The sequence below is a fragment of the Hibiscus syriacus genome, unplaced genomic scaffold (assembly GCF_006381635.1).
Source record: "Hibiscus syriacus cultivar Baekdansim isolate YM2019G1 unplaced genomic scaffold, ASM638163v2 tig00110860_pilon, whole genome shotgun sequence".
NCBI classification, from domain to species: Eukaryota; Viridiplantae; Streptophyta; class Magnoliopsida; order Malvales; family Malvaceae; genus Hibiscus; species Hibiscus syriacus.
This window is the reverse complement of record NW_024062891.1, coordinates 735,488-757,564: the sequence shown is the minus strand read 5'-3', so window position 1 is coordinate 757,564 and position 22,077 is coordinate 735,488. Positions and strand designations below refer to the sequence as shown.

At 31.8% G+C, this 22,077-nt stretch overlaps 1 protein-coding gene across 1 annotated transcript; it reads left to right on the top strand.

Moving 5' to 3' along the window:
• The first annotated feature begins 9,324 nt into the window (after positions 1-9,324).
• Positions 9,325-11,415, top strand: LOC120143684 (gibberellin receptor GID1B-like). The gene is made up of 2 exons (XM_039157938.1): positions 9,325-9,662; positions 10,061-11,415. Exons 1-2 carry the CDS (start codon positions 9,624-9,626, stop codon positions 11,054-11,056), a joined length of 1,035 nt encoding a protein of 344 aa, XP_039013869.1. The 5' UTR covers positions 9,325-9,623; the 3' UTR covers positions 11,057-11,415.
• Positions 11,416-22,077: the final 10,662 nt, after the last annotated feature.

Below are 22,077 nucleotides of genomic sequence, written 5' to 3'. Positions count from 1 at the left end.
TACAAGTTGTAGAAGCTCAAGTTTTGAACCGATGATTGTAATATATATAAATGCATGCATACAATTTTATTAGCTCCGTCAAAGGGTTGGTATAACATTTTTCTGTTGTGCAAAAATACAAATAACTTGGTTGTGTCAAGTTATTATTATTGTGCTAACCTAATTGATGATACATATAGGCATCTCAATTGCAGGAAGCAAATTTTGATTTTTCATTTTAACTTTGTACACTGTTACTGTAAACATTAAAAACATTTATCTATTTATTTGTAAGTTTGTCATTACATTGATGAGTTAGTTCTATCATCTTTCTAAATCAAATATATATATTCACTCTTATCATCTGATTTCAGTATTACATCAGCCGCTATGCAACCCAAGGAGGTGGGTGCTCTGCTCAAACAAACATGCTAATGCTGTTACTTATTTGACTTTATGAAACCATTAGGAAACAACCTTCCCTTTAACTAAACACCCACCGCTGCTTACCAAAACAATTTGTCTTTTCACGCATTAAAGAAATTCTAATTAAAATACTGATTTAATATGATTTTGACTTTAGAATCCTTCAACTTTCTATTTATCCAATAAAATAAAACTTTGGTCAAAGGTGATGAAGAACCATAACCCAACACGTAAATAAATAAACTATGAGAGTGTTAGGTAATGTACTTTTTTGGAGACAATAAACATAATTTAATCAAATGTTTCAACCTACATTATTATCATCATCAAATATGCTTTTATTATGTTTTAAAGTATGTCGAGTTTGGTACGCAACCTCCAACTCTACTTCTCTACTTTACCAAACACACTATTCATTTCTTTATTTCCTCAACTTGTAAAACACATATTTTGTAATTTTCTAGACTTTATATGTTTTTCGACCGCTTTTAAATCTATGGGTTTCAAATTATTATAAAAAATAACAATATTGATTGAATTAAAAATTAAAAACAATTGTATTATTGTAATTGTGATTTAGAAAAAGGAGGGATTAAAACGTGAAAAAAGATGAGTAGGTTTTGATTGCATAAAAAGTGGCACTGGTCATGCGTGCACATGCTCTTTATTACTTTTTTTTCATAAATATATTGTAATAATATTTGGTGAAGCTTTTAGATAACTGTAAAATTTTAATTTTTTAACCATTATAAATAATGATTATAAGTTAATATTTATTTAGAAATTTTCTTAAATTATTGATAATATATATAATTGTTTGAATCCTAAATTTCTAAAAAAATTAATATACTCTTTTATTAATAAGTCTAAAACTACTCGATGTATATTAAGGGTGTGTTTGTTTGTCGTAATTAGAATTACGGAATTGGTTTTCCCTGAATTCCCGTGTTTGTTTCACGTAATTCGTTTTCCGAAAAATATTTTTCCGTGTTTGTTTCACGTAATTAGTTTTCCGGAATGTAATTCATTTTCCTAGTAACAAAATTTCCTTTGTGTTTTATGTAAAATGACTTACGGATTCATTTTCCGTAAGTCATTTTCCGAACTTTTCACTTCAAAGAATAAATACTCAAAATAAATTTATTTTATGAATTTAATATTAATAAAATATTTTAATATAATTTTCATCAAACATTATTTATTTATTTATGAATATTTATAATAATATAATATTATATAAAATAATCAATTATATTATAATAATATATGATATTATATTTTTATTTTAATAATATATAATAAATATTTTTATATATTTAATAATGAATAGTATTTATATATTTAAATAATATTTAATAAAGATATTTAAAATATATTAATTAATATTTTTAAATATAATATAACACTATTACTTTAATAAATAATTAATATAATTTATAATATTTTATTTCACTAAAATATACAAAAAATATTATTTTTATTAATAAAATTATAAAAGTAATATTTAATAATAAATAAATTATTTTATATTTTAAATAATAATATTAAGTTTTATGATAAATAAAATTATTTATTATATTTAATATTTGTAATAAATAATTTTTAAAAAACTCTTCAACTAGTGAAAAAAAATGTTTAAATAACATCTTTCAAACATCATAAAACGTTTTTCAGATGTTTTTCAGAAAAATATAATTCATTTTACGGAAAACATTTTCCGGAAAACGTTTTTCATAAATGTAATTCATTTTCCAGAATTCAAATTCCAGTAATTCATTTTTCAGTTCCAGTAATTCAAATTCCAATAATTTATTTTCTAAAAAAACAACTACATCCAAACAAACCGACCCTAAGTAGTGGATGTTAAGTAGCGAAGGCTACGGGTTCATTGTTTCCAATTTTTGACATCCTTGATGGTGCCTTGCTCTGATGAATAATTTTATATATTATTAATGAAATCAATAATAGTAAGTTTTAAAATTAATTTTAAAATAATACATTATTAGATATTCCACTATACATAGATTTATAAAATACTAGCAATTAAATATTCTTTATATCCTACCCAAATTCTACAATTAATAATTATTCATGAATATAAATAAAAGAAATAATAATATTAAACAATAAAAGGGTTTGATTAAATCGAGGGGAATTAAATGGGAGAAGCGGCCAGAAGTGGCGGTGGAATAGATCGTCCTAGTTTTGTTGACCTAACGCAGAAGCGGCCGAAACGGAGGTGGGCCGCTCTTTAATTTACATTGGACCCCCCAATTTCACTACCAAACAAAATAAAAGCTCCCGCATAAAAACAACAACATTAAATGTGATTACTTTATTTGAAAACAATTAGTCAATTACAAAGCAACACGTCAACATAGGGTTTGGTAGGGTGTGTGCTGGCACATGTTTATAGTTTTTGACATTTTTAATATTAATGTATTTTATTTTTTATATTTAAACGTATGATATTTTATAATTTATAAAAGATAAATCAATGAAATCCAAAATGGATTGAAGAACTTTATATTTCGCTTAAAAGTCTTGTTGTCATACCAAAAATCTTATAAATAGTTTGGATGACTTAATTCCATTTTTAAGCTTTAAAAGAGTTTGACATAACTTGTCAGAACTTTCTTTTTTTTTTCCAAAGATATACTTGTCTTCAATGCACATTAAATTATAAATCCAAATCCAAATTATAAATTATAAGATATAAATTTTAAATTTTAAATACTTAACTAAATTCTAAATTTTTAAATTTATAATTATAAACTCTAAATAAAATACATAATGATGATCAAATTATGCTTGTAATATATTTTCCCACAATATAAATTGATTTTTCATATATGCATATCATCACTATGAATGTGGTTCGGTTTCTTTTCACTTGCGTAAATAAAATATTTATTAAATCTAATTTGAATATTTATCCCATAGCTTCGTCAACCCATCATCGCCACGATGAATTAAAACAAATATTGTTGATTACAAACAAACATTAGCGTTCCCATTTTCACCGCATAGACGGCGTCAAAGTGTATTAATACCCCCCCAAAAAAAAAGTCTTTCGATTGAGCAGAGAGAGAGTTATTTGTATTATTGGTCACTCAACTTTGATTACTTTTCATATTGGCCATCAAATTTGGCGTGCATTTGAAAGTTGAACCCTGAATCAAAAAGAAGAAGCTAATTTGACAATAAATAAAGATAACGTCACATCAAACTCGTTCAAACATTCTATATAGCGGCATTGAATTCATGAGTTGGTTCTTTTGTTCTTATCAATTAAAGGGAAAAAAATCAAATAACAAGAAACACAAGCCAAATTAAGACATCAGCTTTCCACGTCATTTCCGTCGCCTGAACAGCTAGGAAAACAGACAATTTTATATTTAGATTAATCTTAAAAGGTATTTTTAAGCTAACCGACATCATAAACCGTTGAATTGGGATCTTTTCCATCAAACAAAGCCTACGGCCAAGATTCACTGGCAGGACCCACGTGTTAGGTCTCGGGGGAAATCTACAAATCAAGCTGAAAATTGAACACGTGGTTCGGACAAAGATAACCCGATTTGGTTTTTGGGGGGTGACGGTTCCTTTTATCATCATCGTATCAACCAGTTCGAAGGAGGAGACCCTTTGAGGAAATGTGTGTTTCACGTGGGGCCCCTCAAATGATGAAGCTCCCAGGGCATCCCACGTGGTTGCATCCCCACGCTTGAAAAGATATACACACCTCCCACGGAATACGACAAAATCCAACGCCCGCATAGAGATGAGATTATATCAGAAAAAATTAAAAAAGAAATAAAAATACCAAAAATGATAATGAAAAACAAAGAGGAGTATAAAGGAAATGCAAAAGCCTTCTTTTCTCAGTCTGATTAAAAAAAACACATGTTCTTACGCGCTTTACGCTAATGGACAAAACACGCGTCGCAATCGGTGGTTGTTTCGTGGTTTCGGTGTGGGTGTGGAGGATAGATCCGGAATTTGGCATGGTGAGTTTCGGGCAAAAAAGTATGGAGAAGAAACAATTTGTCGCCACCTACCTTGGCGTCGGCCGCACGCAGGAAGTCTAGCCTCCGTCTTTTGATTTGTTTTTTTGCGATTCATTATAACTATTGCCAAGGCTGGGTTTTTCGCTATTTCCAGAAACCGTGTTTACAAAGAAACCAGAGACTACACTCTGAAGTGGTAGCTTTTCTTTCTATAAACGTGGATAAGGGCGGATTTATGAAAATAATATCTATTTCATATATAATTATCAAAATAATGTTTATATAATATTAATTAAAAAATATTATCATTCGAATTGATTTATGAGAGAGTATATAAAATATTAAAAGTTTTTTTTAAAAAAAAATATGACAGTAAACACAACAACATAGAAATATTCTTTTATCATTTTATTTACGAAAAAATCATTAGTGAAAGGATAAGTTATTCATTTATATTTATTATGAAGTTTATAATTAAGTTAATATTATTAATCGCTTAAATATTAATGAATAATAATAATAATTAAAATATATTTAAATGATAAATAATATTAATGATAAAAATGACATGTATTATTATTATTATGAAAGCATTTTATCTTTCTATAAATATTAAAATTACGCATAGATTTTGGTTGTATTAAAAGTATAACGTAATACAATAATTATAGTTTTGTGTAATTATATATATATATATATATATATGAAAGTATTTTATCTTTTTAAAAATATTAAAATTGTAACATCATCAATATCGGGTTAGTGACCAAATTGTGAAATTTAAATTTCAGTAACCAGATTCAATAAATTGAAAAGTTAAAGAATTAATTGAAAGATGTTGGTGTAGGATGATTTAGCAAATAAAAAGATAAAGAAAGGGGTAAATGAGTCATTGAGTAAGGGGTAATAATTAAATAATTAAATAATAATTGTGGGAATTTTATAAACCCACCTGAATCATAATCGGAAAAAAAAAGGTTTCTAGACAATTCCTTCATCTTCTTATTCTCTCAACCGTGAAGCACTCAAGTCAAGATAAGTTGGATTTCTTTTAGCTAATCCTTAAAATTCAAGTACAGTTTTGGTTAAGGAAGACTTAGGAAACATGATGGAGATGAAAAAAGTCATAGAAACTCAAAGATTTGTCAGTTACGAAGGAATAAAGATAAGAAGTGGATAAGTGAAATTTTGAATAAAGATGTATAAATGAATTTAGAAGTTTAATTTGACTTGTCATAAGTGTGGATAAGAAGTTATAAGTGTTAGAAGTAAGTTTGGATTACATGAAAATTTTGGTATGATTCTTAGCTTTAAGAATTTGGATGAAATATCGGAGATTATAAAGTGTTTGAATGATAGAGATTAATTAACGTTGTCATAGATGAGTTTAGTAGCATAATAAGGGTTGTATGAAAATTTGGGTGAAGTGTAAATGATTTTCGGGTTTTATGGATAGGTGCATTGGTACACTATGAAAAGGTACCGATGCACTAAGACCAATTTTGAAGGTGCATCGATACACACTGGCAGGCATCGATGCATGAAAATTTTGAACTTAATTTGTGTACTGATGCACCCATAATGCATCGGTATACTCCTAAAGAAAATTAGGAATTCGACTTATTAAAATTAATTTAAGTTAATAGCATCGAAGTATAAGGTTTAGGCTTCTGATAATTATCTTGAAAATTATATTTATGTAGATACAGAGCCTAAACGAGTTCCGAAATAAGTCACAAGTAAAATTGATCGAGGGAAAGGCAATGAGACATAGGTGAGTGCATATGCATAGCATGATTATGTTAGTATATTCAGTTCTAGACTTGTGATAAGTCTAGATTTAATATTTTGATACATGATTCATTCCATATTATGAAAATGTTTGAAATGAATATGCATGAAAAGTTTATGAGCAATGTGATAAAGGTAAGGAAATTATATGTTTATGAGATATATTACGTGAATAGTGAAAGCCCATATTATGTTGATGAGAACTATAGGTATAATTGGCATGCCAAGAGTAGAGGGTCTACGCGGTCATTCGGGATAATTCTACGTGGTCCTTCGGGACATATATGTATTATTTGGGACATGTATGAGGTCTTTTGAGACACCTACTTGATATTTGGTATATGTATATGATTCTTAAGGAATTTCTATGTGGTCCGTAGGGACAAAATTTATATGGCACTTCGGTGTAATTCTACGCGGCACTTCGGTGCAATTCTACGTGGTACTTCGATGCAAATTTATACGAGCTGTGGTGACAGCATAGTGCACAACCTCACAGTACTCACATACCTCAGGTTCTCAGTATGATATCATAGGCTATTGAACTTATTAATACAAATTCATGATGGTAACTTGATCTGATTATGGGTAAGATACATGATTATGCAACTTGTATGGATTAGATATGTGACTTCATCACACTTCATTCTATTATAGTATCATCATTATATTTCATTGTTATTATTATTATGCCTCACTAAGTCTATGACTTAGCGTATAAGCGTTTTACACGTAGGTACCAAAAAGCAGAAAGACCCAATATAAGCTCAGCAGAACAACATATCTCCACTTGAAGATCAGATCAGAAGTAAATTACACAATATGTATTATTATGTGATAAATAGGTTGGCATGTAAACAAAGTCGGTAAATTAAGTATTTATGCTCTGTCGAGTTTTGTAATGTTTTAAACGTATTTATGTAAATGGTAATTGTATAGTGATGAAAGTTTAAATTTTTATGAGTTTTATATATGTTTTGCTGAAATTATTGTAGCAGTGCATCGGTACACAATTTATATTCGATGTTTTTGTGCATCGGTACACTGTAGCAGTGCATTGGTACACTATAACAATGTTCACGGTACTATTCATACATTATAGTACTATTCATACAAACGTTTTTGCCTTAAATTTATTATAATGAAACATAATTTAATAGTATATTGTTGTATTTTCTTAATATAAGTCCAAATGTTCTATTATTTTGTAAGAATATTGTTTTAAAAATTCAATGTGACATCTCAGACTCATATCTGGGTCGGGAACGGGTTGAGGAAGTTACAAAAATTACGCATAGATTTTGGTTATATTAAAAGTATAATGTAATACAATAATTCTATTTTTGTGTAACTATATATATATAATTCTTTCAGTTTTACACATATTTATGACTATTTGATGAGTTAAAATTAATGATGAGATTAATTCCTTAGTTTTTTTTCTAGTAAATATATTGTCATATTCTATTTTTAATCTCAACAATTTATTTTCACTCATCTAACTTTCCTAAGTATATATAAATATATTGATTTAATTGGGTGTAATTATACACATAAAATATAATAATTATTTGAGAATGTAATGTATAAGTACAAAATGGTATCTCATCAACAATAATTTTAATAAATTATAAAAGAGAGATTAAATTCAAACTTTATATATATTTAGGATTAGGATCCACATACACAATATAAAATTTATATATGAATTGATATATTTCACAAGGTAATTGTATGAAAAACCTAACTAATTATAAGAAATTATAATTATATAGCCATATTTAACTGATAGAATAATATTATATTGTAATAATTTATATTATAACTGATCGTATAAATTATAATTACTTAGATATATGAAATTAAATTTTGAAATAATATTAATTATAAGATATAATTATATTAATTTTTGTGATCTTATTCAGAATAAAAGAATTTAATTGAGACCTCTAATTACATATAGTTCATCGAGACCCATGAAGATATCTATTTAAACACCTAAACATAGTTACCCTAAAATAAATTTAATTTAATTATATAATGATATTCTAAATTTACTCTAAAAATAATATCTCTTTGTCTTATTAAGTTTAAGAAAATTCTAAATATTATATATCTTTTTCTTTATCTTTCTTTTTTGTCAATATTTCTTTTTTTTCTTTATTTTCTTGTTTTATATCATTATTTTATTTATTTTTAATAATTTTACCTTTATGATATATTTCTTCCTATATTTTGATATTTTTTTTCATTTTTCATTGCTTTTGTTTTTCTCTTTTTATTTGTTAGTATTAAATTTGACATTATGACGACTAATCAATATAATACATATTTGTTATCACGACGATTTTCTATATTTTGAATTATAATATTGTATTTAGATATACAGTTATATTCGTGAATAGTTTTTTCACATTGTCAGACTTTGATTTATGGTTTATCGACGATTTTTTAATAATTTTATTTTTTTATGATTCATTTTTCGATGTAATTATTTATGTTTGTATATATACTTTGTTCTAACTTGTTATGTAGGTTTTTCTAACTTTTTATTGTTGATCTTCTATGATTTTAAGTTATTAATTTTTTGTGTCAATTATTATAAGAACATTTTCTAATTATATATTTAGTTTATGAATACAAAACATTCATTTAATTTTAAATATTTTATTTTTAATAAAATTAACTGAATTATAAAAAAACTCTAAAAATCATGATTTAATATTAAAAATAAGAACAATAAATTTATATACAAATAATTTATAACACTTACGGTATTTTATTTAAAATATATATATATATATATATATATATATATATATATATTAACCTATTAAATATTATAGGCGTGACAAAAACGTAAAATAACTCAAAGTAAAATAATAAATATAAGTTTAGCTTATAGAAGAAAAGAAATGGGAGAGCATAGGACCCTACATAAACAGTTAAATTCGGCCGCCTCGTTTTGTCGTCTCTTTCGTCTCTGTCCTCCTCTGTCGATTTTTTTTTACTCAAAAAAACATTTCCTCTCTCTCTATCTATGTACTTTATTTAACATATAAATATATATCTGCTTTCTCTCTCTTTTATTTCCCGTCTTTCCCTTCTATTTTCTTGGTGGTTTCGTGTTTCAGAAAGGAAGTCTCTTTTGTTCAGAATAAAATAACACCGAAGAACGAGGAAAATCAATCAAAAGCCAAAAAGGAAAAAAAAAGAGGGGGAAGGAGCGAAACTCTAGTACAATAAAAAGGCACTCAAGAAAAAAACCAGTTAAGAGAAGAAGGGGGAAGGGCAATACACATAGGCACTCTCGCTTTACTTGCTATTATGAGGCTCTCTTCGTGAAGATTAGTTCCATTTCCTTGGTGGGTTTCCTTGTATCTTCTTCTTCCTCTTTGAGTCTGGTTTGTTCGAGCCATGGCTGGCAGTAATGAAGTCAACCTCAATGAATCCAAGGTATTTTCTTTCGTTTTCTTTTTCTCTTTTGGGTAAACAATTTAGGTCTATTCGGAAAAAGAATCAAGTGGTTTATTTTGTTTGTTTCAGCCGACCTCTGTTAATTAAGTGGGATTGTTTTTGATTTCTTCAAAAACAGTTGATGTGGGGATTTGGGGGTTACTCTGATATGTTCAAAGAATAATCTTGGTTCTTAGAAATTCGACTTTGATCGAAGATGTTGAAGTCTTGTTAATGGCCCCACCGCCTCGTTTCTTTTTTTGGTCCGTGGGGTATATTTTCTCTTTTATGCAATATGATCGGTCTTTTCTTAGTTTCCAGCTCTGTTAGAATATTATTGTTGAAGATGGAAGCTTCTAAATGCTTTGGATTTGGATTTTATGTGTTTTCTTTTGCAGAGCGTTGTTCCATTGAATACCTGGGTTCTTATTTCTAATTTCAAGCTATCATACAATCTGCAGCGCCGGCCAGATGGAACCTTTAACAGAGACTTATCGGAGTTCCTCGACCGGAAAGTACCTGCCAATATCAATCCAGTTGATGGGGTCTTCTCCTTCGATCACGTTGACCGAGCTACCGGTCTTCTTAACAGGATTTATCAGCCGTCTCTTAAAGACGAGGCTCGATGGGGCATTGTGGACCTCGAGAAGCCTTTGAGCACAACCGAGATCGTTCCTGTCATTGTCTTCTTCCATGGTGGAAGCTTTACGCATTCCTCTGCAAACAGTGCCATCTACGACACCTTTTGTCGCCGCCTTGTTAGTGTTTGTAAAGCCGCTGTGGTGTCTGTGAATTATCGCCGATCACCCGAGCATCGATACCCTTGCGCATACGATGACGGATGGGCTGCTCTCAAGTGGGTTAAATCAAGAACTTGGCTTCAAAGTGGGAAGGACTCTAAAGTGCATGTATACTTAGCTGGTGATAGCTCTGGTGGAAATATAGCTCACCATGTAGCCGTGAGAGCAGCAGAGGCAGATGTTGAGATATTAGGCAACATTCTCCTTCATCCAATGTTCGGCGGACAGATGAGAACCGAATCCGAAAAGAGATTGGATGGCAAGTACTTCGTCACACTGCACGACCGTGATTGGTATTGGAGAGCTTATCTACCCGAAGGGGAAGATCGAGACCATCCGGCTTGTAATCCGTTCGGCCCTCGCGGACGAAGGATCGGTGGACTCAAGTTCCCCAAAAGTCTCGTCGTCGTGGCCGGTTTGGATCTGATTCAAGACTGGCAATTGGCATATGTCGAAGGGCTTAAAAATTACGGCCACGAGGTGAAGCTTCTCTTCCTAGAGAAGGCGACAATCGGGTTCTACTTCTTACCCAACAACGACCACTTCTATTGCCTGATGGAAGAGATAAAAGTCTTCGTTAATTCTAACTGTTAATACCCACCTTTACCCACTTAATCTTAACCATACGTAACAAAAATGTTTTTTACCTGTTTTTAGAAAGTCATGGTGAGATCCATTGTGTGTAGTTATAAGCCTTGTTTTGGTGTTCTAAGTGGCAGCGGCGGAGAATGATCTGAGCCGCCCTTCGCCGACCTGATATAAAGAAAAGGGCGTTACCCTTGTAAGCTTCCTGCCTCAAATAACGGGAAGAGAAAAGTCTAGGGGTAATGCTTTGGTGGTTTTATTATTAATTGGTAATTCTTGAAGCCACTAATTTATTATATATCTTGTAATGTAATTGTAGGTTGGTGTTGTACTCTACTTATGTTCTAAACTAAAGATTTTGTTCTGTATTTTACTTTGTTTTCTTGTTTATGTTGTTCTTATGCTTTATTGTTTCAAGGCGGTGAAGCCAAATCGTTGAAACTTGAAACTGAAAATGTGGCATTGTATGTCTCAATATCTATAGTTTGTCTGTTAGGCGTAGGTAAGGGAAATTTGAGGATTTAAGTTTGAATATCCTTCAATGTTTTCCAACCACTTAGCTAATCATTTCCGCACTAACTCCAATAATAAATACAAGTATTTTTACCAAATGGTTATTAATTTTAATCATTTCCCCACCCTATGTAATAGATGTCAGTGAATTGAACTAGTATTTTTTATTGGTGTGGATCTAATGAACCTTTTTAAGAAACACAATGTTCAAATGATAAAGCATTTAATTAGAAATAAAGAAAAGGATTAGAGTCGGGCAAATCACAGCTGGAAAAATGTCACGAAAGTGTTCATAAAGATGGGGGGCGTGTGGCGTGCGGACCACAAGCAACCACTAAAGCTTTTGGACTATTATTTATTTTATTGTATTTGTCCGAACTCTAATGCCTCAAACCCCAACCAATCAAAATTTAAAGTTATTACAATATAAATGGTCATAAAAGTCCAAATGGTGTGTCTCTAAGCTCTTTCCACCTGTTTTTTATTGGAATTTAGCTTTTTCTTTTAAGGAGACATTTGTCTTTTTTGGGGGTTAAATTAATGATTTGAGATATTTTATATCAACACAATAAAATACAATTTTGTTAAGTATACAAATAGTCTATGACGTTGGTTTGTTAAATTTATTAATTTTTAAAGTTGTAAAATGATCTCTCGATTATAGAGCGTTACTTTGTTAAGTCTTCTAATTTTTAAAAGTTATAAAACTACTGTTCGTATGTTCTAAATTCGTTCTTTTTCGTTAAAAAATTAACAATGATATGAGTTAGATGTTAACTTATTGATTGAGACATGGTGAAATTATATTTTAAAGATATCTAATGGTACTGTCGTCTTTTTAAGAACTAATTTGATAATATAATGTTTCAAGTACTACTCGTTGACATAATATAAACGGATGGTTGATCTATAAAATACCATTTAAACAATTATAGGATCAGATTTTATCATATATTAGTCAATATGTTCACGTCTAACTCACACGATCTCCAAGTTTATAATGAAAAATGATGAGTTTGGAACATATAAATAGTCAAATGATTAATTTATAACTTTTAATAGTCGAGAGACTTAATTAAACAACATCCCATACTTAAGGGAGTATTTTATAATTTTTAATAATTAAAGGACTCAACAAATATACATCCTATAGTCAGATGACCACTTGTATACTTTACCCAATATAATTCTATATTTAAGAAATAAAATATATATGTTTTTGTTTTGGACATGAGTGAGTATTAAATGTAGTTTGTGGGAAAGAGAAATTGGGTTTGGTATTATATTCTGGAAGTACACAAATACAAAGGGACCACTTCTTGAATATATATAATAAAAAGGCTGTAGGGTTGCTTTTAAAAGGAAGGGGGGCGGGGGGAGCAGTAAGTGGTAGGAACAGCTAAGCCTTGGACAAGGACATGCACCATTCAACCTTATCGATTTATTAAACTTCATTTTCCAATAAAAAAACATTCACCCCTTTCTTTGTTTGCGTTTTTTATATGTTATTCTGTCTTATGATGGAGTTCATTAGCTGTTTATTTCCTCTCTTCTTCTTTTTAAAATAATTCCGACTTTGGACAAAATCCTCTCTTTACCACATTATTATTTATTTAATTTATTGCAGACAGTAATTGCTTGCCGTCTTTAAGCTTTGCCCCCTTTCACGCGAACCTTATTGTTTTTTTATTACATTTAATTGTTTCACTGTTAAACGGTGTTCTTTGAACATTAATTTATTATTAGATTTTAGTTAAAGCTTAGGATTTAGAGATTTTAATTTTAATATTTATAAATTATTTTAAATTTCGCCTTAAGTTGTAATCTCCTATGTATTAACGTGATATTAAGCTTTTAGCATTTTTTCTATAAATTATTTTGTAATGGAAAACAACCTATCAAATAACTGTGGGCGTTGGGTAAAAGGGATTGGTAGAACCGTAGTAGAAGACTACAAGGGGGAAAAAACTTATAATTACAGATATCAGATAAGTCCGAGATATAGAATGGGAAATGATTGTCATTTATGCAAAAGAAAATGAGAAAAATACAAGATAAAGCAACACGTGGTTGAAGAAAATGTATGGAGGTGAAAAGTTTGGCAGCCACTTAGAAAAGGTCTTATTATTCAAATATCGCTTTCAAAAAAATTAATATCAAATTTAAATTTATTTTAATACTTTGTGAAAATATTTTTTATGTCACGTAGAATGAAAATATATTATATAGGAAACGTTTTTAAAGACGTATTATCAATGACATATTAAAAATAATTTTGAGGGCGGCACATATATATTACTAGCAAGATTTGTTTATATACAATGTACACAAATAAAATTTTAAGATTGATATTATTAATAAAATAAATAATTAATATAAAGAAATTTAGATTTATATCCGCGTAATTCTTTGCTATTCCAATAATTTTCTTTCTGAACCTCGTTTCTCCTTCAGTAGCTTTCTGCAAATTCTTTTGCTTCTGCATAATTTGAATGCTACTATACTACTACTGTATTAAAGGATGTATATATGGAGTCGATGCAAATGTATCTGTTCAATGGCTTCCATTCTTCGTAAATTTGTTCTTTCGAACATTAGAAAGTTGGCATATTTGGAAAAAGCAAATCACATGATGTTTAACAGAAAGTATGGGTGGTATGCTGCAGAACTGATGCAGTTCATGCGAGTGCGAGCTTGCAAAACGGGTGATGCTCGATGTGCACATACTTTCTACGGTCAATCATGTGCTTCAAGAGTTACAATAATTAAAGATGTAAATGAATATAGCACTGGGTGAATTGTTTATATGACATCAGTTTATTATGCTAAATAAATAAGTACGAATAAATTTTTATTTTTATCTAATAAACGAACGAACGCGTCGTTTATGTTTATAAATAAGTTCGTTATTGACTCGTTTAATCAGTTCTCATTTTCTTTTTTCTTTTTATATTTTAAATATTGGTGAACGTAGAAACTAAATTGAAAATAATATGACCATTAAAGTTCAAATTGTAAAGTCTAAGAAGATTAAGGATTAATTGCATAATTTCACCATTCTTCTTTAGCTATAGAAGGACAAGAATAGAGTTTGATTGCCAGAGGAACTGCACTGGTTAAGGCACACCCTTGCCACTTCACCTATCTTACGTGTCGTAATGTATTTTTTTGACTAACGAATAAGTTTTCGATGAAAATCATAAATAATGATTTATTTAAAAAAAAATTGATTTTTTTATGTTTATTTTGATTAAATTGATTTGGAGTCGCCATCGACCTTTGAGTTATGTAGATCGAATACCTAAAACCGTCTTTAAAACAATTTTAAGAAAAACCGTTTTAAAGAAAAAAACTGGTATGTGCTAGTCAAAAAATTCATTTTAGGTTCGGGAATTGATTACGCGTGGGAAAGAGTTAGCACCCCACAACACCCAAAAATTGATACTTAATCGCTTGTATGTTATTATAGTGGTGAAAATTATAAATTCGAATAGAAAATTAAATTATGATTCATTTATTGAACATTGATTAATTTATTTCAAATAATTTAATAAAAAAACATTCCATATTTTGAGAGGAGACCTCGAGATTTTAACTCCAACTACTATAAATGTTATCTAATCGATTTCTTCTCTATAAAAGAATGCTCTCTCTTTATTCATAGGATTAAAAAAGAATAAACAGAAAATAAAATGCAATAATTAAAGGAATGACATTAAATAAAAAAGTAAAGAGCAAAAATTTAAATGTGCATAAAATTAAATAATAAAAATAAAATATCCATAAAATAAAATGTTAGTGTTAATTTTTAATATTTAACCGGACCGTAAATAATGCGAGTTGTACCTCGGAACGAGTCTTCACAATGTCGTACTCTGGTTCGAACATTCATATTTGATTAATAGGAACTAAAATGAAATAGAAAATAAAACAAACAGTAGCCAATCAGAATTATTAAGTTACGAAAATGCATAAATTTAAACAATAGCATCAGATTTATAAATAAAATGAAGAAACAAAACCAGTCGGTGGCAAAAATCAAATAGAATAAGAATCGATGTCCAATTTCAAAGAACTATCATAGCAAACAGGGGACTAAATTGAAGAGAAATGAAACAAGCATGCCAATTCTAAAATAAATAAAATGTAAAAAGTGACCGAAACAAAATAAAATAAAATTAATATGCCCAAAATTAAAAGATAATTAAAACGTGACTTTAGTGACTAACATGTAATTATGCGCTTAAACTAGGGGGAATAAAATGTGATTTACCCAGTTTCAAACCTAAGCATATTCTAAACCAAGTAATAAGGAGTAATATTACAAAGAAACCCTTTTATTCTAAATAAAACCAAAATAGCCCCTAAATTAGTGACCTATATGGAAAGCACACGAACCCTCAGGGATCTGGACGCTATTAGACCATAAACTTTAATAAAACCCTAAAACTAAGTAAAAATGTAACCTAAACTAATCACTCAGCCGCCTCCCTCACTTTACTATCTCCCTCTTTCCTTCATGCGGCCGAGAAGGCCAAGACCCAAGACCCAAGACGGTCGAACCTCGACGATGTCCAACCCTCCGACCGTCATTCGTGACCAGGGTGGCCTCTCCGACCACCCAACCGGTCCAAACTCCTCTTTCTTCTCTCCGGCGATGGTCTGCACTGACTATGGTAAACCGACTCAACTCTCTTCCTTTTTATTTCTATTTAAGAAGAACAAAAAGATTACTAAAAAATGAATACCTTTGGAATGCTTTTATTGTTGTATTAATTTCCGAAAATGGGGGCCGACCCTTCTTACAATCTGTTTGGGGTTTTATAACCCATCTTACATGTGCCAAAATAAAATAATTTTGTTGATTTTCTTTGTATGTCTGATGCAGATGGAGTATGGGAGTTGGAGTGAAGTGTTGGAGCAAGGGGCTAAATTACATAATTGATACCGTTTTTTTTTAATTTTACCTTTCTGACATCGTTTGACCAATATTTTCAGAAGTATCACCCTTTCTGCTGAGTTGGCAAAGGCGCGTTCCTGGGGACGCGCTTTACCTGTGTTTTCGCTGAGTTGTATGCCACGTGTGGAAAGCGCGTCCCCGGACGTGCCTTTGCCATATTAGTAGATACGTGTGGAAAGCGCATCATCGGGGACGCGCCTTCCATTAAATGTCATAAATGCCCCCATCCGTTTTTCCTAACTACCCCTCCTCCTCTCCTATATAAACCCCCTCAACCCTCCCTCATTCTTCACACCAAAATCATATTCTCCTCTCTTATATAACTCAAATTCTCCAACTATTTGAGTTTTAAATTTGTTATTAGTGGTAAGAAATTTATTTTTATGTTAGTATTTTTTAAATAGTTATTATTTTTTATATTAATATATTTATGTAAATATTATTTTTTATTAAAATAATATTTATATAATTATTATTTATTAGAATTATTAATTTTTTTTGCTAATTATTGTTTGTCTACAGTTATAATGGAAAACGAAATGCTGTTGCGATTGGATATTGATCATATCTCCAGACATTTTAGCGATATGGTAATATTTTTTATAATTAATGTTAATATTTAAATTTATTTTTATTTTAAAGTTATTATGAATTTATATTAATTTTTATTTTTTATAATGTATATTATTTAGGATGCTGATCGTATTTTAGAGACTTTCATTAAAAATCCACGTATACCGACACCGGAACGTATTTTGCCATATTTGGCTTCTGCCGGGTTCGGGTATATTGCAACAATTATAGGCGGTTGCAAACTCGAACATGTCCTAATTTCTGCACTGATTGAGAGGTGGAGGCCCGAGACACACTTTTCACCTTCCATGTGGAGAGGCGACAATTACATTGGAGGATGTCTCTATGCATCTGGGGCTTCCCGTCGACGGAAATATGATGTGTGGTATGGCGGATGGTGATTGGCAATCAATGTGCATTGATTATCTTGGAGCTGCTCCGCCAGAGTTTAATGGAGGTAGAATAGCTTTATCTTGGTTGAAAGCTAATTTTGAGGTTTTAAATGAAAATGCTTCAGAGGATCAAGTAAAGGCATGTGCTCGTGCATATATTCTACGAATAATTGGAGGAATATTGATGCCCGACAAATCTCGCAACCAGGTGCATTGTATGTGGTTGCGGCATCTGATCGATTTTGATGAAGCTGGAAGATATAGTTGGGGTGCTGCAGTTTTGGCATTTCTCTTTAGAGAAATGTGTCGGGCGACCAATTATAAGAAAACTGCTATCGGTGGATGTCTTCTGCTTCTACAATCATGGGCGTGGTTCCGCATGCCTTTCTTATGCCCGATCGTGAATGAACCATACGTATTCCCCTTATTGTTGTGGTAATTTTCGAACTAAATTTTGATTTAAATATTTTCAATTAAATAGGGTGATATTTAGTTTACATTATATTTCATAGGTGGTCGATGAAAAGAAAGGACCATAAAAGTATACCTACTGGGTTAGAGGAAATTCGTTTACTTATTGATACGAAAGCTGGGTCTGAGGTATGTTTTTAAATTTGTTTAATTATTAATATTTTAATTTAAAATGTTAGATATAATTAGAATATATTATTTATTTGAATTGTATATTTATATTTCAGTTTCAGTGGATACCTTATGCGAGCGATGAAGTGAAAGCTTGCATCCCACCCCACCTTAGTGGGTCATTAGAGGTATGGATATCGGTTATACCTCTTATATGTTATGCTATTATTGAGTGGCATCCAGTCGATCGCGTGCTCCGTCAGTATGGTTGTATGCAATATATTCCTGGAGCTCCTAGGAATTTAGACGACGTGCATAACATAGATAGACGAGGAAAGAAAGATGTTAACTGGGTGGTGAGACACAGAGATTGGATTGCGCTTTGGGAGAACCGATATACACTGTTGGCCCTTCGACAATATTACGCTGAAACTGGTCATATGGTTACGGATAACTATATGGACTGGTTTAATGAAAATGGGAAGTCTATTCTACTTTCGGCGGAAGCACGAGGGGTTAACATTCCTAGGCGCCGAGAAAGACGTCAACCGTCTCAATATCATCGTCCCCCAACGCGTGGACGGAGAGAAGGCGCTACCGGTTCTGCATCAGTCCCACCACAACATCCTTATTCGTCGATGCCGCAGGGGTACATGCCCAGCCCTTCACTTCATATGCCAAGCCCACCAGTTTATATGCCATCTCCGCAGGGTTACATTCCGAGCCCGCATGGTTACATTCCTAGCCCGCCAGGTTACATGCCTAGCCCGCCAGGTTACATGCCTAGCCCGCAGGGTTTTATACCATATGAAGGTGCATATACGACTATGTTTAATGATCCAGCATATGGTTCATATGCATCTTATTTGGCTGGTGGTGCTTCTCCGCAGACACCTCAATCTCCATCTGGATCACATACATCGATGCCAATGTTTCCACAGTTCTCACAGTTCCCGGGGAGCGGTGGGATTGTTACTAGCACTCCTCCAGGGTCGTTATTTTATACAGGCCCTTCAGCCCCTTCAGCGTCATCTACACCAAATGAAGAAAATGCTGCTGATGATGATAGTGAAGATGAGGAGACTGAAGAACAAGTTCCACGAAGAAATCCTCCACGAAATAGACAACCACCGCCATGTGGAACTCATTCGAGAAGACGGCATCGGTGATCCAGTTATATTTAATGTTATTTAAATAATTATATTTCAGAATTTTATGTAATTTGGTTATGTTATTTAAATGTTTCATGGTTGTTACATACATATTTTTTAATGTTATTTTTTATTCACATTTAACATTAAATGTTTGATAAATGTTTTTAAAATACAAATTATATTATTCGAAATTTAAAATAAAAATAAAAATAATATTATTCAAATTTAAATTTAAAATATAAATTATAGTATTCGAAATTTAACATTAAATTTCAACTTAATATTCCAATTGTATTCGAAATTAAAAGTTATATTCCAATTATAGTTCACAATACTTAAATTGAAATTAAATTTATCCATACATATGATTTTATCATTAACATATATATTAAAACGTATACATTAAAATCAACTTATGTTGAGTTCATCGATCGACGGAATCAGCCAAGAGGGGGGTGAATTGGCAATTTATTCAATGTCACATTTCAATGCTCATTCCATACAATTTCAATGTCACAATCAACTTATCACTTCACATTTATTCACTTTATCCATAACATTTTATCTAATTTATTCAAACTTCACATAACGTTTTAATTTAAGTTATTCTTAACTTGCTGAACTTTCAAAAGAAGTTAAATTTTGGTTATAATTTACCTTATTTACTGATATATCTAGTGTCCCCGAGGGACATGAGTGACATAATAGGGCAATGATAACATATTCTCTGACGAAATAATGGAAGGCGCGCCCCCGGGAACGCGCCTTCATGTGAATAGTGAAATAATAGGTACTGATATATCTAGTGTCCCCGAGGGACATGAGTGACATAATAGGGCAATGATAACATATTCTCTGACGAAATAATGGAAGGCGCGCCCCGGGAACGCGCCTTCATGTGAATAGTGAAATAATAGGTACTGATATATCTAGTGTCCCCGAGGGACATGAGTGACATAATAGGGCAATGATAACATATTCTCTGACGAAATAATGGAAGGCGCCCCCCGGGAACGCGCCTTCATGTGAATAGTGAAATAATAGGTACTGATATATCTAGTGTCCCCGAGGGACATGAGTGACATAATAGGGCAATGATAACATATTCTCTGACGAAATAATGGAAGGCACGCCCCCGGGAACGCGCCTTCATGTGAATAGTACTCTGATTATAGACACTATTATATGCAACGTATTATAAACTTTTAAAACAAACTTCAGTTCACAATCTTTCAAATTCTCAAATTCCCAAACTCTAAATTCTCAAATTCTCTGAAAATGAGTCGTCTTTCTGCTGTTGTTTTGTATGATGGAGAAATTAAGGAAGCTGAAGAGGGGGTTGTTTTTGAGTCAGATCATTATATCCCCTTAACCTTGAAGAGAAACATCACAATTGAGGAGTTAATCACAAAAATTTCGTTAAAGATTCGTGTAACAGGCCAGAGAAGACTATCTTCACTTCAGTACAGATTTCCTACTGAACTTTTTCCGCTCACGTATACATCATTTCAGCTTTCAAACGATGATGATGTTTCTATGATGGTTGATGCTCATATGGGGAGTTCACAATCTCTTATTGAAATGTATGCCACTTTTATTGAGGTTCGTGCAACTCGTGGTCTCTCATATTCCTCTCACTTTGGCATTGCATATCAAACTGATCAAGTTGATAGCCCGACACAACTTATCTGTAATGATTTCACATCATTAATGGCAGATCCAACGCCATATACCATGCCATCAAGTTCAATAGGAAGGCATTCATCTGCAACTGCTTATGATCTCAACCCACGTGGCTTCACCAATAATCCATATGGCAACATCTCTTCTACTTCAAGGGGCAGACATTCATCTGCCAATGTTTTCGACTTACATATGGAAATGCCAACGAGACGACAGTCTATTCACATCCCACATGATACAATGGCCTCAAGTTCAAGGGGAGGACACGCAAGCAGGAACTTATTTGACCTCAACATTGGATTATCGGAGGAACCCTCATCTCCACCCGAAGAACCTCTTCGGGAGCCAGGTGCAGATGGTGCTGAAACGGGATTATTCGTTGAACCTGACTCACCACAGTTTAACGTACATTCTGATGATGACGAGGATGACGTTCCGATAAATACAACACCAGCCGAACTTCCTGCACATATGTATGAGGCTGATTATGATGCAATGTATGAGCATGAATTTCCAGATCTTCCTGATGTTGGCAACTATGGACTTCAATCATCAGTCAATGACGGTAATTTACATATTGGAATGGAGTTCGCATCGAAGGAGGAAGCAATGATGGCAATAAAGAGATACAATATTCGTAACTCAGTTCAGTCCCGAGTTGATCGATCTAACACGGAGAAATATGTCTGCTACTGCGTCCAACGTCACAACGGATGTCAATGGATGGTCCGTGTATCAAAGAGGAAGAGGAAGAACAACTTATGGGAACTAACCAGATACAACGGTCCTCATACATGTTGTGCAACAGGTATAAACCAGGATCATCCCAACTTGGACTCCAACATTATTTGTCAAGCAATCATGCCCATTGTGAAGCAAAGCTCTCATATAGCTGTTGCAGTGTTGATTTCTGCTATACAGTCACAATATGGGTACACTGTCTCATATAAAAAAGCGTGGTTGGCAAAACAGAATGCCATTTGCAAACTTCATGGCGAATGGGATTCCTCTTACAACGAGCTGCCCAGTTGGTTTCATGTTGTGCAAAGACTTAATCCCGGGACAATTGTTGAGTTCGAAACTCAACATCATTACGTGAATGATCGAATGGTTCGTGATCGCTGCCAATTTTACCGAGTCTTTTGGACTTACCCTCAGTGTATTAATGCAGTC

Coding starts and splice junctions, on each gene's coding strand:
- LOC120143684 (XM_039157938.1), top strand. CDS start 9,624: ATGGCTGGCAGTAATGAAGTCAACCTCAATGAATCCAAG. Junction 9,663..10,060: donor TCAACCTCAATGAATCCAAG/GTATTTTCTTTC, acceptor TTTCTTTTGCAG/AGCGTTGTTCCATTGAATAC.